The sequence below is a fragment of the Macaca mulatta genome, chromosome 14 (assembly GCF_049350105.2).
Source record: "Macaca mulatta isolate MMU2019108-1 chromosome 14, T2T-MMU8v2.0, whole genome shotgun sequence".
In the NCBI taxonomy this organism is placed as follows: domain Eukaryota; kingdom Metazoa; phylum Chordata; class Mammalia; order Primates; family Cercopithecidae; genus Macaca; species Macaca mulatta.
Window position 1 is genome coordinate 33,869,220 of NC_133419.1, and position 17,460 is coordinate 33,886,679.

Below are 17,460 nucleotides of genomic sequence, written 5' to 3' on the forward strand. Positions count from 1 at the left end.
TGGAGAAACTGTGGAGGATCGGGGAGGAAAGGGTATTCCAGGGAGAAGGAAGTAGCAAATACAAGACAAGAAAGTACTAAAATGGGCATTAGAGTTATGAAATGCAGGACTGTAAGTCAGACCGAGAATGAGTGAAAGAGTGGTTGGACAAGGAAAAGGGAGATGAAGTTGAAAAGCTAGACTGGGGTCAAATCATAGGGAGATTTTTATTTTGCCAAGAAATGTGGATATGCCCATAATTAAAACTCCACATTATTTTCATGATAGGAACATAATCATATTTTTGTTTCAAAGACAAAAACAATTCTAAACTGATAGTAGGATGGAATGGGTAAGAGGATAGGTAGGTAGATTGGCAATAAAGAAACCACTGTGCTATGGCAGCACTCCTGAGGAACTATGCTAAGGCTGCTGACGATCAAAGGTGGGAGTCAGACAAGGGGAAACGTAGGAAGTAGGGGACATAAATTTGGAAGTCACTCATGCAGCAGATAAAGCTAAAGGAATACACAGAGAGCAGTCTGTCTCAACTTTTTTGAGTTTTGAACTCCTCTAAGAATCTGATAAAATTTGCATATAATTGAGGGGTTAACAGACCTCCCAAGTCCCCTGAGACTCAGAAGAAGAATCCTTGATTTCGTGTTAAGTCAAGAGGGTCAAATAAAACTCAGAAGAACAGTGACATTTATATCACAAAGAGGAACAGACGCTGGAAAAGAAAATAGAGCAGTGCTCAGACAGGCAAGAAGATAATCAGGAAAGACATGCTCCTGCCCATAGAGGAAGAAATTTCAAATTTCAAGACTTATGACAATATCAGATGTCACAGTAAATCCACTATGTTTGGCAAATAAGGAACACTGGCCACTTTAGTAGTCACCGTTTAGAAGACTGACAGTGGTGAAAGGGAGTGGGCTGAGAAGCCAATGGATAGTAGTCAATTAATGTTTTGCAAGAAGAAAGGAGTGACAGTTCGAAGAACCAAGGTCAATGGAGAATTTTTTTGAAGACATTTTACTGGATGAGTGGAAAAAGCTAATGGAAAGGGGAAATTAAAGATACAAGAGATAACTGGAGCAACATTGATTTTTAAAATACTAAAAACTGAGTTTTGATTCTGGTTCTGTTATTACACATCTTGTGATCCTAGAAAAGTTATTCAACTGCATAAAATTTCCTCATTTGAAAAATGAAAAGAATGTTTGCCAAACTATAAGCTACTCATGAGAGCAAGGACCTTTGCCCATATTCACCACTAAATCCACAGCACCTAGCACAGCGCCTGACACATTACAAGACCCTTAATATTTAGTCAGTGAATAAAAAATATGTCCGCATACTTCACAGTGTTTTGTAAAAATCAAATTACACAGTATGAGTAAATATATTTTGAACAAAATTTAATTTTTTTTCAAAATGGGGTGTACAGTCAGAATGACTATCATCTAAAAGTAAAAAATAATGGATGCTGGTGAGGCTACAGGTAAAAGGGAATGCTTATACACTGCTAGTGGGAATGCAAATGAGTTCAGCTACTGTGGAAAGCAGTTTGGTGTTTCCTCAAAGAACTTAAAACAGAACAATCATTCAACCCAGCAATCCCATTACTGGGTATAAAACCAATGGACTACAAATCCTTCTACCACAAAGACACATGGGACATGAATGTGTATGTTCATTACAGCACTATTCACAATAGTAAAGACAAAGAATCAATCTAAATGCCCATTAACGTTAGGTTGGATCAAGAAAATGTGGTACATATATTAATACAACATGGAAAACTATGTAGCCATAAAAAAAAAAAGAACGAGATCATTCCTTTCCAGCAACATGAATGGAGATGGAGGCCACTCTCCTAAGTGCACTAATACAGGAACAGAAAACCAAATACTGCATGTTCTCATTTATTAAGGTGGAACTAAACACTGAGTACATATGGACACAAAGGAGGGAACAATAGACACCAGTTCCTACTTGAGAGTGGAGGGTAGGAAGAGGGTGAGGATCAACAAATTACCAATTGGGGGTACTATGCTTATCACCTGAGTGACAAAATAATCTATACATCAAACCTCTGCAACATGCAATGTAACCTGCAATAATGTTATAACAAAACAGCTTTTTGTTTGTTCCACTTTTTTTTTGTATTTTAAAGCATTACTTTTGATTTTACCTTCGTATCAATTCCTCTCTTCTGCTTTCTTTTGATTTACTCTATTTTCCTTTTTCTAACTTTTTACCTGGGTTTTAATTCATTTATTTTTTTCTCCTTATTTACATAAGTATTTAATGCTATAAATTTTATTTGATAATTATTTTAGCTGTATTTCACAGATGCTAACATAACATTTGTTAAATATGGTTCCTTTTGTTTTATATTTTTCTTTGAGTCAAGAGTTGTTTAGAAACTTTTTTTTAACTTCAGAGTGCAATGGTATTTTGGTTTTTATTTTATGAATACCTATCAAACATCTGTATTATGAAAAAAAAGAAGTGTGGTGGAAGAGGAGGGCCATCATATCAAGCCTTCCAACATAATTAGTTGATCCTCGTTAATCACGGATTCCACATTTGCAAATTCATCTACTTCCTAAAATTTATTTATAACCCCCATATCAATACTAGCAATGCTTTCTTGGTCATTGGTGACATGTGCAGACTGGTGAAAAACTTGAGTCACTTGACATGCATCTTCCCAGCTGAAATTAAGCAAGGTAATGCTATGCCTCCTTCTTTCAGCTCTCACACTGCAAGTATCCTTTTCACAGTCTATTCAGTGCCATGATTTTTGCATTTTTGTACCTTTTGTTGGCAATTTTGCCATTTCAAATGGCTCCCAATTAGTGTATTAAGTGTTGTTTAGTGTTCCTAAGAGCAAGAAGCCCATGATGTGCCTTATGGGGAAAACACATATGCTTAGGTAAGTGTCACTCACGCATGAGTTACAGTGCTGTTAACCGTAAGTTCAATGTTAAATAAATCAACAATATATATTAAATAACATGTTATAAACAAAAACAAACATAAAACAAAGCCTTTTATTGATCACCTGAGGAAACTGTGAGCAGAGGCTCTCAGGAACCTAACCCTACATTTCCCCTAGGATCAATGTTTTTTTTTATTATTTGCTAATTCAGTGTTTGTGGCAACTTCAAAGAACATAACTACAGCAAATAACCAGAATAGATGGTACAATAATATAAATATATATTACAATTAATTTATACCTTGTCTTAGTCTACTTTATGCTGCTATAACAAAATATCTGAGACTGGGTAATTTATAAAAAACAGAAATGTATTGGGTCACAGTTCTGGAGGCTGTGAAGTCCAAGATCGAGGTGCAAGCAGGTCAGAGCCCAGTATCTCTGTTTCCAAGATGACACCATGCATGCTGCATCCTCTGAAGAGGAGGGTTATGCTGAATCCTCACATAGCATGGATACAGCCCAAGAGAGAGCAAGAGGGAACTGAACTTGCCCTTTTCTAATGGTCCCAATCCTACCCATGAGGGTGGAGCCCTCACAGCTAATCACCTCGTAAAACTCCTACCTCTTAACACCATTACAACAGTGATTAAATATCAATATGAGTTTTAGACAGGACAAATATTCAAACCACAGCACACCTTGCCTGCTTTTAGAGAGTGCTCTTGGTCCTTTCTCTATTGCCATACCCCACAATGTCCTTAGCTAAGAGGATCTGCATATAAGTCTCCTATGTGCCCTGTTACAGGTTATGTTTCACTCATTCTAGGGGCTCAGGACAAAAGAATCCCCTGCCCAAAGAGCCTGAAGTCAAGACGAAGCTTATATCTCTGGCTGTGGGTAGAAAAAGAAGCAAGGTAGGACAAGTGGTAGCTGTCTCTGTACTGCTGCATTTGGGCATAGAAGCCCAAGGACTCTGTCTTAGTCCATTTGGACTGCTACAACGTAAAAACCATAGACTAGGTTGCTTAAATAACAACGATATATTGCCTAAATCAAGGCACTAGCAGATTTATTGTTTGGTGAGGGCCTGCTTCATAGATGGCTTCCTCTGTCCTCACATTGTGAAAGAAGTGAGGGAGATGGGGCGCAGTGGCTCATGCCTCTAATCCCAACACTTTCAGAGGCCGAGGCGGGCAGATCACCTGAGGTCAGAAGTTTGAGACCTGCCTGGCTGACATGGTGAAACCCCATCGGGAGGCTGAGGTGGGAGAATCTCTTGAACCTGGGAGGCAGAGGTTGCAGTGGGCTGAGATCAAACCATTGTGCTCCAGCCTGGGCGATAGAGTGAGACTCCGTCTCAAAACTAAAAAAAAAAAAAAATTGTGAGGGATTTCTCTAGTTTCTCTTATATAAGGGCATTAATCTCATTCACAAGGGCTCCACCCTCATGATCTAATCACCTCCGAAAGGCCCTGCCTCCTAATGTCATCACACTGGGGGTTAGGAATTCAACATTTGAATTTGGGGGACACATAAGGATTCAGTCCATAAGAAACTCAAATAATTCTAAATTTAATCCTGGTCTTCCAGGTCTATATGAAGGTATATTTGTAAGGAAAATATATTTTTAAGATAGAATATCAACATATTTTATTTAATTTTAGCTTGATTGATAATGTTTATGCAAGCATGTGGTATGCAGACTTTATAATATTTCTCTGGGTCTAAAACTATTAGGAGTGGGCCTTATTACTTGGTATATATTTAATCTTTATGAGTACATAGTAGGTATATATATTTAGGGATTACATAAGGTATTCTGATACAGGCACACAACACATAATAGTCACAGCAGGGTAAATGGGGTATCCATCACCTCATTTATCCTTTATGTTACAAACAATCCAATTAAAATATTTTATTTTTAAATGCACAATAAATTATTGTTGACTGCAGTCACCCTGTCGTGCTGTCAAATACATCTTATTCATTCTATCTAGCTCTATTTTTTATAACCATTAACCATCCCCACTGCCCTCTCCCCCACCTATCTACCCTCTCCAGCCTCTGGTAACCATTATACTATTCTCTATCTCCGTGAGCTCAATTGTTTTAATTTTTAGTTCCCACAAATAAGTAAAAACATGCAAAGTTTGCATTTCTCTGCCTGGCTTATTTCACTTAATATAATGTCCTCCTCTTTCCATGCATGTTGTTGCAAATGACGAGATCTCACTTTTATGGCTGAATAGTACTCTGTGGTGTATATATACATTTTTAAATCCATTTGTCTGTTGATGTACAATTAAGTTGCTTCCAAATTTTGGCTATTGTGAATAGTGCTGTCATAAACATGGGAGTGCAGATATCTCTTTGATACACTAATTTCCTTTTTCTGGAGTATATAACTAGCATGGGATTGCTGAATCATATGGTAGTTCTACTTTAAGTTTTTTGAGGAACCTCCAAACTGTTGTTCATAGTGGTTGCACTAATTTAATTCCCATCAAATGTGTACAAGGTTTCCCTTTTCTCCACCTCCTCACCAGCATTTGTTATTGCCTTTTTAATAGAAGTCATTTTAACTGGGGTGGGATGACATTGCCTCATAGTTTTGATTTTTATTTCACTGATGATCAATGATGTTGATTGAACAACTTTTCATACACCTGTCTGCCATTTGTACATCTTCTTTTGAGAAATGTCTATTAAGTTTTTTGCCCATTTTAAAATCAAATTTTTCACCTATTGTTTAAGTTCCTTATACATTCCGGTTATTAACCCCTTGTCAGATGGCTGAGTTGCTCTAACTAGGACTTACAGTACTATGCTGAATAACAGCAGTGAGAGGGGGCATCTTTGTCACGTTCCGGATCTTAGAGCAGCCTTTCAGTTTTTCCCTATTCAATATAACACTAGCTGTGGGTTTGTCCTATATGGTGTTTATGATATTCAGGTATGTTCCTTCTATAACCAGTTTCTCAAGGGTTTTTACATTGATGTGATGTTGAATTTTATCAAATGCTTTTTCAGTATCAATTGAAATGATTATATGGTTTTTATCCTTCATTCTGTTGATAAGATGGATCACATTGATTGCTCTGCATATGCTGAACCATCCTTGCATCTGAGGGATAAATCCCACTTGGTCACAAAGAATGATCTTTTTAACATATTGTTGAATTTGGTTTGCTAGTATTTTGTTGAGGATTTTTACACAAATAGTCATCAGAAATATTGGCCTACAGTTTTCTTTTTTTGATGTGTCTTTGTCTGGTTTTGGTATCAGGGTAATACTGGCCTTGTAGAGTGAATTTTGAAGTATTTTCTCCTCCTGTATTTTTCAGAATAGTGTAGTAGGATTGGTATTAGTTCTTTAAATGTTTGGTAGAATTCAGCAGTGAATCCATTGAGTCCTGGGTTTTTCCTTACTGGGAGATTTTATTATTATTTTTTTTCAGAGTCTCTGAAACACTATAATTCTTTTAAGCTAGACTACATGATAAATATAATAATGCCCTAAATCATCCTTCATATATTTCCTATCAGCTAGGTAAATCAGAAGATAATTAGAAAGTTATTTTAAGATTTCTTTCAGCCTGGCACAGTGGCTCATGCCTGTAATCCCAGCACTTTGGGAGGCTGAGGCGGGTGGATCACCTGAGGTCAGGAGTTCAAGACCAGCCTGGCTAACACGGTGAAACCCCATCTCTACTAAAAATACAAAAAAAGAAAAAAAAATTAGCTGGGTGTGGTAGCGGCGCCTGTAATCCCAACTACTTGAGAGGCTGAGGCAGGAGAATCTCTTGAACCGGGGAGGCGGAGGTTGCAGTGAGACTAGATCGTACCACTGCACTCCAGCCTGGACGACAGGGTAAGACTGTCTCAAAAGAAAAACAAAAGTTTCTTTCTTTCACTGTCTGTAAAAGGAAACTGTGGAGCATTTATACTCAGATTTTCCAACTTAAAAGCATTATCAATGATGACATTTTAAACAAGCCGTAAAGGGGATATTTTTCATCTTAAAAACATGGCAAATGAGAGACACATTACCACTGCAGTCTCAATTAATTGTTCCGTTTAAATTGCAAGCATTATGAGTCAACAAATCAATCTTGGATTGCCAAAAGTTACTTACAGTATGTTAAATTAAGAAAAAAATTCTCAGACTTGGTGGGTCAGCGAGAGCAGTGGTCCTCAACCTTTTTGGCACCAGGGACCAATTTTGTGGAAAACAATTTTTCCATGGATGGGGGTGTAGGGAGTATGGTTTCAGAATGAAACTGTTCCACCTCAGATCATCAGGCATTAATTAGATTCTCACAAGGAGTGTGCAGCCTACATTCCTTACATGCACAGTTCACAATAGGGTTTGTGCTCCTATGAGAACCTAATGCCTCAGCAGATCTGACAGGACGCAGAGCTCAGGTGGTAACACTCGCACACTGGCTCCTCACCACCTGCTGCATGGCCTGGTTCCTAACTGGCCACGGACCAGTACTGGTTCGCAGTCTGGGGGTTGGGGATCCCTGAGCTAGAAGACAATTGAAAATATAATAAGAGAAAGAAAAAAATGAACAAATACCAGAGCTGGCTTCAGAGAGTAATGTAGTATAAGCATCTCATTTTTACAGATGAAGAAACTCAGGTCCATGGAGTTTATGTATGTTAAGACACACCTTAGTTGTCCTAGCACAATTGTAGTGGAAATGGGTAAGATAAAAGAAAATGAACTTCTTAACATATTTTTACATTCCTCAGGAATTGGGGAAGTAAATGTCATTAACTAATAATCAGGCATGGTAAGAACTCAGGTTTCCACAACACCACACTGCCACCTTTCAAACTTTTCACCAAGTTTCTAGTGTAATTTCCTTCCCTCCCTCTAGAGTTCATGCTTAACTTTTCACTAGTCTGTATCTTTAACATAAATACTACCTTTTCTCTAAAGATATAATCTATTATTGCTGCATTTATGCGGTAGAAATATTTAAAAAAAAACACTGGAAAGGTAACTGACTGCCTGCTTTTTTTAATGCAGTTTTCAAAGTATATGTAAAGTCATAATTTCTTGCTACTTGTCAGTATGTTACTTAATCCTTGCTACTTGTCAGTATGTTACTTAATCTCTGAGCCTTGGTTTACCCATCTATATATTAGGAATAATAATGATATTGCACTTTGCAGAGTTAAATGAGTTAATTCACACGAAGTGATTACAAGAGTATCTGAAACTCAGTGCCACGTTAGCTAAAGTTATTATTCATTTAAAATGCTATTCCTACCACTTTTATCATCAAAAAGAATTGTTTATAATAGAGTCTCTCTATGACATAACTATTTATTGTTACATATCGTGCATTCTATATGTTAATAATACCTAGATGACAGCTAAACAGTTAACTATGGTAACAGAAATTATAATGTGGACTACAAGACAAGTTATATCTTCCTGATTTTTACTTAGCACGCTCCTAGATGTTTTTCACAAAATTCTCTTAATGCCTAAGTACCTTTCCTGTAATCAAGATCACTTTTGCTTTGTAATGTAGTCAAAAGACCTATTTAAAGAATTGTTCTTAACTCCCTTCTTTTCCAATGTGATAATTTTCTTCTGACTATAGTACAGGAACCCTTTCTACTTTCTTTTTCAAGACATTAAAGTGGATTACATAACTAGCTTAAAGCTAATCTATATATAACCATTTCTAATCAAATGAGACCCTCTGAATGCCCACTTAAGTATTAAGTGGTATTTTACACCCTTCCAACATTAAGAACAAGACCATCCTGCACACTCCTGACTCAAATTACATGGATTTTCTTTAAGATTATAGAACATATAACAGAAGCATATAATTTTCCAACACAATAACTCTTTTCCAATTGAAAAGTATCCTGTAATATTATCAGCATCAATGGGAAAAGACCCCCAGTTCTCAATTTGACAAAGCTTTTGAGATGAAGCTTTCTCCTAAGTAAATAGCAATTTTCACATGCATAACTGCAAAAAATATGGGAATAACATTACTAATTATTCTGGACCCGAGATCATTTCAAAGCAGTGGAGTACTATTCAAATTGTTTTTAATAGAAAACTAGAAAAAAAATTTAAAAATCAATTCACAATTGATTTACTAATAAGTAAAGTCCCTATTAATAAAACAATGTTGAAAAATGTTGGTTCAATTACTTTTTTGATATATTGTAAATTATTACACAGCAGGCCAATATGTATGTCTATAATATGTAATATGTATGGTATGTGAATAATGTCTTTAAAGTTAATTCTGCACTTTACGTGTGTGTATCTCTCTCTCTCTCTCTTTAAAGTATTCTAAAATATCTCAATTAGTAAGAATTTCTTCAGTATCAGGACCCTGAGTAAGCATTACATTGACAAAAAATTGAAATAAGGAAACAGTATTTATTAAATCAACATGTATTGTAAACTTAGTAGCCTACGATTTAGCAATATTTTATCCAAACAACTAATTGTGTAGGAGGTGCTAAATTCAGTCTTCTGAACTTAGAAAAGTACATGTAGTACATTTGCCTTTTTAAAAAATTAGATACAAAATGCTGTTAGTCTAATGTAATTTTATTCTCCAACTGTTTTGTGACACTGTTGAAAAACACAGACTAACAAAATGTGATCATTCTAACTGGGAAACAAGAAAATGAATTTTAAAAGCCTGTTTTTGTTTTTAAAAATCTGATAAACATTATAAATAATATGATTTTCCCTTATAATTTTCTCCTTAAATCTATTAGAAAGTCTAAACTTATGCAAAAAGAGTAAGAAAAATAAATTTCACTTCATAAGCCATAAAAAACTAGAGCCTTTCAAAATTATAAGAAAGTAGTAATTATGTCTGACCTTCCATAATACTTAATTAACTGTGCATAAATGAGGTCCGTGGAAATCCAGAAAAAATAAAAATTATGCCTTTAAACAGCAGCAAACCCTTTTAGATGGCAATTATGAGAAGTGTGATATAATGGGAGAGAATTTAGAGTCAGAGGATACATGATCAAGCCTAGATCATAACCTTTACTAATTCTGTTTCTGACAAACCACTTAACTGTAACTAAGCCTTCATGTTCTCAAGTACAAATATAGGGGTAACAAAGCCTACCTTACAGAAGATAAAACCAGATGTGAAAGCATTTGTAAACTGCTAAGTACAATACACATGCTACTAATTATACACTTACTACTCTATACTTCCTTGCCTTCTTAAACAGAATTAAACAAATATAACTCATGGCCATAATTATGATTATAAATTATTGTGCTAAACTGTAATATGAGGACCACTGATATATCAACCTAGGCAAAAGAAGGGCAAAATGCTATGAGATGGTGTATTAATCCATTTTCACACTGCAGATAAAGATATACCCGGGACAGAGTAATTTATAAAGAAAAAAAAGTTTAATGGATTCACAGTTCCCACATGGCTGGGGAGGCCTCACAATAATGGCAGAAGGCGAAAAGCATGTCTTACATGGCGGCAGGCAAGAGAGAATGAGAGCCAAGTGAAAGGGGAAACCCCTTATAAAACCGTCAGATTTTGAGAGACTTACTCACTACCATGAGGAGAACAATATGGGGGAACCCCTCCACCCCATGATTCAATTATCTCCCACTGGGTCCCTCCCACAACACATGGGAACTATGGGAGCTACAATTCAAGATGAGATTTGGGTGGGGACACAGCCAAATCATATCAGATGTATTGTCTCTTGTTGCCTGCTGCCAGGTTGTTAGCTGAGACTTCTTGCTCCCCTAGTATACATAGCTATCAACAAGAAGTCTTCCCCGAATAATGCTAGTTGAAATTCTCTCTCTTGTAATTTGCTGCTTCACTTCATCTCTCGCCCTTCTCAACAGACAACTTTGTCTTCTACTTCACAGAGAATAAAAAGAAGGTACCAAATGAGAGCTCAACTTTCTGCTACCAAACCTACAAACAAACTGCCTATTGCAACCATTCCTTCCGTCCTTCCTGTAACCGCCTATTCCTTCCTTCCTTCCTGTAACAATGAAGACAGGTCTGTCCTGTCTCTTACCTAAAGCTAATCCTTCTACCTATGATTGAGATCCCATCCCTTTCTGCTTTTGTTAATTATTCAAACTCTCCTGTAACTTCAATCCCAAGCTTTTCCGTGGCTAGTTCCCATACAGTGTAAACATGTTCAAGTCTTTCTCATCTTCTAAAAGAAAAGCAGTGGAAAAAATTTCAGCCTTTTATTACAGTCCACCTACCCTCATTCTCCTTATCTAAGAGCTACACCTCCCCTGTCCTAGAGAAATACCATGAAATGTACTACGGACATGGTAGAGAGCTGTGGAGGCACAATTACAACTAAGATCATTTTGAAACAATGAGTGAGAATCAGGTGAGGCAGTGAATGGGCAGAGTGCAAATGCAAAGGCGTATTGCCACAGACGGGTATCTGGCCTCTAAAGGGAAAAGAAAATGGTTCAGAGCTTCCACTAAATGGCAAATTAATAAGACATAGGGTCTTGCTCTGTCGCCCAGGCTGGAGTGCAGTCACACAATCATATCTCACTGCAGCCTTGAACTCCTGGGCTCAAGCAGTCCTCCTGCTTCAGCCCCACGAGTAGCTAGGATTACAAGTGTGAGCCACAGCAACTGGCTCACACTTTCCTCCCACTGAAAATTCCTTGATAGTAACAGCAAAGGAATAATTTTTTTTTTTTTAAAAAAAGGCATAAATGTGTATGAACAAAAAGGAGAGAAGAGAAAAAACAGGTGAAAGAACAGGAGAGAAGAGAAAAAACAGGCGAAAGATACGAAAATTTGGAGAGATGTAAAATTAATCAATAAATAACAAATTCAGTGTACCTGCAAAAACTGAAACCTAAGTCTAAAGTGAAAGAGAAAAGGAAGTGAGTTCATTCACACAGAGGCAGGAGAAATTGAGGAATGGAAGGCATCAAGTACCTTTGAGAGTGGAGTTGAGGGGCAAAATTAAACAAGAGAAAGACTGGTTAAGACTAAAAAACTGGTTAGACCTCCACCTCTCTTCCTCACTATAAAGCCAGAAATCACAATTCATTTTATGAGGCTAGCATAACCATGATAATAAATTTAGACATAAACATTATGAGAAAAGAAAATTACAGACAAATATATAGCATGAAATTAAACATAAAAATTCATGACAAAATAATAGCAACTAGAATCCCTCCATGTATAAATATAATAATGCTTCATGATAAGTGAAGTTTGTTCATCCTAGGAATGAGAAGTGGGCTTAAGAAAAATCTACGTGATTCACCACATTAACAAACTAAATGAGAAAAATCAATAAATGATCAATAAATGCAAAATTCAATAAATGCAAAAAAAAAAAAAAAGATCTAACAAATTTAAATACCTACTTATCATAAAAACTCTTAGCAAAGTATTAATTGGAAGAATTTCCCCAAGCTGATAAAGGGCATCTTTAAAAACAGACAGTTAACAGTATACTTACTGGTAAAATATTGAAGGTTTTCCTCCTAAAATCAGGAACAAGGCAAGGATATCTGCTCTTAACACTTCAATAGAAGCATTTTAATAGAAGCAACATTTTAATAGAAGCAACATTTAATAGAAGCAACCAGCTAGTGCATTAAGGAAAGAAAGGGAAACAAAAGACATACAGATTGTTAAGATGGAATTAAAACTCTCATTATTTGCAAATGACATAATTATGTTGGCAGAAAATTCTAAGAAATTGACAAAAATAGCTATTAAAATTAAAAAGCAAATTTACTTAGATTGTCAGATAAAAGACCAGTATATAAAAATAAGCTATAATTTTATATACTATCAATCGACAACTGAAAAATGAAATATTTTTTAAAATACCATTTACAATGGAACCAAAAACAAATAACTAGAAAGAAATTCAAAAAAAGATATGTAAGACCTCTACACTGAAAATTATAAAATACTGATGAGAGAAATGAAAGATAGCTTAAGTATGGATTCAAAGACTCAATATTATTAAGATGCCCATTCTACCAAAGTGGATATATATTATTGCAATCCCAGTTTAAAACTCAAGCAAGATTTTTTTGGAAGACACTTACAAGCTGATACTAAAATTTCTGTGGAAATGTAAGCAAACTAGAATAACCAAAATAAACTTGAAAAGGAGAGTATTAGAGAACTAATTTTACAATGACTTTGAGACTGACTATAAATCTACAGTAATCAAGATGGAGGTATTAGTAAATGGATAAACATATAAAACAGAATAGAGTCCAGTAATAGACTCATACTGCCAAGATAGTCCAATGGAGAAAAAAGTTTTCAACAAATGATGCTGGAACTATACTGAGGAAAAATAAAAGCATGACCTCACATCTTACGCCATACACAGAAATAAGTCTAAAGGTAAAAGCAAATGACCACTTCTTGAAGAAAACATCGAAGAATATTCTCATAACCTTAGAGAAGATGGGAAGTATTAACTATAAAAACACACATTTGATAAATTATATTTTGTCAAAACAAAAAACTCTGCATCAAAAAGATGCCATGAAGAAAATAACCTGGTAAATCACAGACTAGGAGAAAATATATACCACATATATACAGAATCAAGAATATATTTAATTAAAAAAAAAAACACTTCATAAAAGAAAATTATACAAATGGCCAATTATCACATTAAAAAGGGCTCAACATCATTAGTCATCAGAGAAATTTTTAAAAGGCAACAACCCCACAATGGGGTATGACTACAGACACCGTAGAGTAGTCCAGTGATTCTCATGGGATGTGGCAATTTTGATAGGCAGGCAGCATTTTTAGTTGTTACTGACATCTAGGATCCTGCCACACATCTTACAAAGCACAGAACAGCCGAATAACAAAGAATTATCCTGCCCAAATGTCAATGGTGGCAAAATTGCGAAAACTCCAACAGCCAAAATGAAAGAGACCAATAACATCAAATATTGGCAAAGATGAAGAGCAACCAGAACTCTCTGACACATTGTCGGCGCATACGTAAAATGGTTTATCCACTTTGCTGTTTGACAGATACTACATATTATGTGCAGACTGCTTCTCATTGGCCAATTAAAGGCCAATATGGCCTACAAGAACCAGCATGATCCAGTCTACTTTTCCAGCCTCATCTCCCAATTAACTGAGTGAGGCACAAGGATGGTTTAATATTAGGATATTTTTCAATAAAGTCTACTTGATTCTGCTGACAGAAATTTTAAAAATTCTGAGGCAAAAGGTACCTTAAGGTCATTTAGTCCGACATACTTCCTAAAGTAAGAATATTAGTACAATCCTAATGATGAAAAACAGCTACTGTCTCTTACAATGAACATTAACAGTTTTGGCAAAACAACATTGATGTAACTGGTCTAAACTGAAGAGACAACAAATTCTATATAAATAATGGTTCTTTACTCTTTATAAACTGAGTTAACTGGACTTCAGTATAGAATTACAGACACTGCCTTAAGAAGCATCACAATACAGACTGAAAAAATGAATATAAAAGTTCAGAAAAACATATTTACAAACACTACAATTCATTTAAAAAAAAAAGAGTCAGCCGGGCGTGGTGGCTCATGCCTTTAATCCCACGACTTTGGGAGGCCGAGGCAGGAGGATCACTCGAGGTCAGGTGTTTGAGACCAGCCTGACCAATATGATGAAACCCTGTCTCTACTAAAAATACAAAAATTAGCCAGGTGTGGTGGCATGCACCTTAATCCCAGTTACTTGGGAGGCTGAGACAGGAGAATCGTTTGAACCTGGGAGGCGGAGGTTACAGTGAGCTGAGATCGTGCCATTGCACCCCAGCCTGGGCAACAACAACAACAACGAAAAGTCAACTGATAATTAGTGTATAAATGGTCTAAATCAGCATTACCCAATAGAAATATAATGTAAGTATAAATGCAGGCTACATATGTAATGTTAAAAAAGTAAAATGCAAGAGAAACAAACTTGGATATGTGCAAATACATGCATGCATATTATGCATATAAAACACAAAATAGCCAGTAATCCAAAATATTATCATTTCAACATATAATCCACATAAAAACTGTTCGATTAACTACAAAGAATTATCAGACAGGGACTTTAACTGTGATAAGTTTATTAAAGGATATAGTAGAAACAGTGGACAACATGTATAAAAAGATGAGAAAGAGATGGAAACTTTAAAAAAAGAGCCAGTAGAAATGCTAGATATGAAAACTAGATAAGAGATCAAGAATTCTTTTAAGAAGTTTATCAGCAGATGGACACCGTAGAGGAAAAATAAAACCAGTGAACTTTAATCAACATAATCAACATAAAATTTGTTAAATTATTTTAACTCTTTTAAAATACTGTCTTTAAAATCCAATGTAAATTTTACCCTTACAGTCCATCTCAAGTCAGGCTAGCCACATTTCAAGTGCTCAACAGCCACATGTGGCTAGTGGCTACTTTTGCTTATTACGTAACAACACTTATAAATATTTTACATGGATTATTTCATTTAATCCTCCCTTGGCACATATAAGAAAAAGTAACATGTCCAAATTCTCAGATAGAGATGGACTCAAGATTCTAACTCAAGCAGCCTGACTCAGATCTCCTGCTCCTAACCAGGCTTTCCCACCTCAAATTAAGTTTTTCTGCAATATTACTGAAACGTTCAATTAAATCAAATTAATACCTGGATTCCTGCCACTGGTATCCTATTTTTTGGAAACCTAAATTTGTGCTTTCATATAAAAATTAATTTTTTTCCCCTCATGATTTAAAATCTGAAAGAAAGGACTCACCATTAATACGAGTTTTTGATATTTTTCTTTTAGGTCTGACATATTTGCAGATGGGTCTGCCCCTAGGATGCTGTACCAATCCTTTTTGGGCATCTGCTCAGCAGCCATCATCCATGGAACCAGAAGTGGGCCTTCTCAGATTAGCTGAATAGAAATATTAATGACAATACATTACGGTTTGCCATGTATCTAAGAAAAAAATAAGTACTACTTTTGTAAGTTCTTTAATATTTAGTCGAGTAAATCATGATTATAATGCAAACCTGAGAAAGCATATATTTTTATTTAAAATGCCCCAAGAATTCCACGTACAAGTGTACCGACAAGTATGGAAAATGTGTTAGGTGTTTCACGATATATGTTTATACCTTAATTAATAAATATACAACAGCATTAAAAAAAGAATTTTATAATGAACTGGGTGGTGTATGAACCTTTAAGAAGGTATTTCTGCTAATCTTATGAAAAAACTGGCACACAAGTAAGCACTCACTAAACACGCTGGAGTAGCTTAATGAATATTTACAAAATGAACGAATAAAAAAAAAAGCAAAACAGAACACCAAAGAATTAAAATAAATTTGGGGGCATTCCTTCTGAATGTTTCTCGTTTGCTTTTCCTCCAGATTGCCTAGAGAGCATGATATGCGAAATAACGTCAGCACCAGCAGGTAGAGAACAAGAGTCCCCTGTTATTGGAGAGGCGCTGAGACCTCGCAAAGACAGAGTGAAACTCTCTACGCGAGGATGCGCCAGTCTTCCACGCTCCAGAAGAGAGACCCTACCAAGAGCCCCAGAAATCAGGCAACCTCTTCCCACAGCTATATACACTTAACGAAACAGCCGGGGACTCGGGAATCTTCTCCATTCACAGTCGGCTTTACCCACCCAGCTATTGGCGGGCACCCTCTCCGCGCTTTATAGGACATCAGACCTACCTAACTTCACATATGCGCTGCCGCCCACTCCTTGCCTACTGTCGGCCAGAACTTGGGACCGGCTTCTTCTTCCGCCGGAAGTCACTGCGCCGACGTGTCCGCGTTTCTGGTCGAGCAGTTGTGGCGGTGGCACCGCTGAGAAGCGACGCTCCGCCCACCCCGACGCGGTCGCTATGGTAACCAGTCACGGCTTCTGTGGAGTGGCGTGTACTACCAGTAAGTTCCCGAACTGTGAAGAAAGGCGCCTTTGGCTTCGTTCTAAGTCTCTCTTGTCCCGGCCCCGCAACTGTAGTTTCTATCCTCCTCCTCAGCGAGCACCCCCTCGCCATCCCAGGCTTTCCCCGCCTTCTTTAAAGCTTCCTTCGTTTACCGTACCCTGAGCTACTCTCAATCTTTTCTGTTGGCGCTTGAACTCTGGGGTGAGAGAGGGGTGCGGGGGCAAGGATATGAGAAGGATGGGGAGACCTGATGCTACTCTCGTCCCTACAGTTCCTTTACAATGTTCTCATTCGAAAATTAAAAGAACTAAAACCTATGCCAGGTAGGGCTAGATTTGCGGGGGATGGGGTCGGTTTAATTTTTTTTCTGCAGAAGATATTCAACGTAATTATTAATATTTCTTTTAGACCTTAGCAACCAACTTACAACATGAAAACGTTCCAAAATTCTTTCACATTTGCCAGTTCACTTTGCTTTCATTTCAACCCAGTGAGACAAGTAAGGCAGGTGCTGTTATTCCCACTTTATTATAGATGAGGAAA

General features: G+C 36.6%; 1 protein-coding gene across 2 annotated transcripts in view; it reads right to left on the reverse strand.

The window, feature by feature from the left end:
• The window catches only part of DNAJC24 (DnaJ heat shock protein family (Hsp40) member C24), a 58,750-nt gene extending 41,981 nt beyond the window's left edge, over positions 1-16,769 (reverse strand). The window contains exons 1-2 of one of the 2 annotated variants that reach the window (XM_015114513.3): positions 16,700-16,769; positions 15,762-15,905 (exon numbers count right to left, since the gene is read on the reverse strand). In XM_015114513.3, coding sequence (XP_014969999.1) covers positions 15,762-15,872 — 111 coding nt within the window. In that variant the 5' untranslated portion in view covers positions 15,873-15,905; positions 16,700-16,769. 2 annotated transcript variants of the gene reach the window in all.
• Between the last annotated feature and the right edge of the window lie 691 nt (positions 16,770-17,460).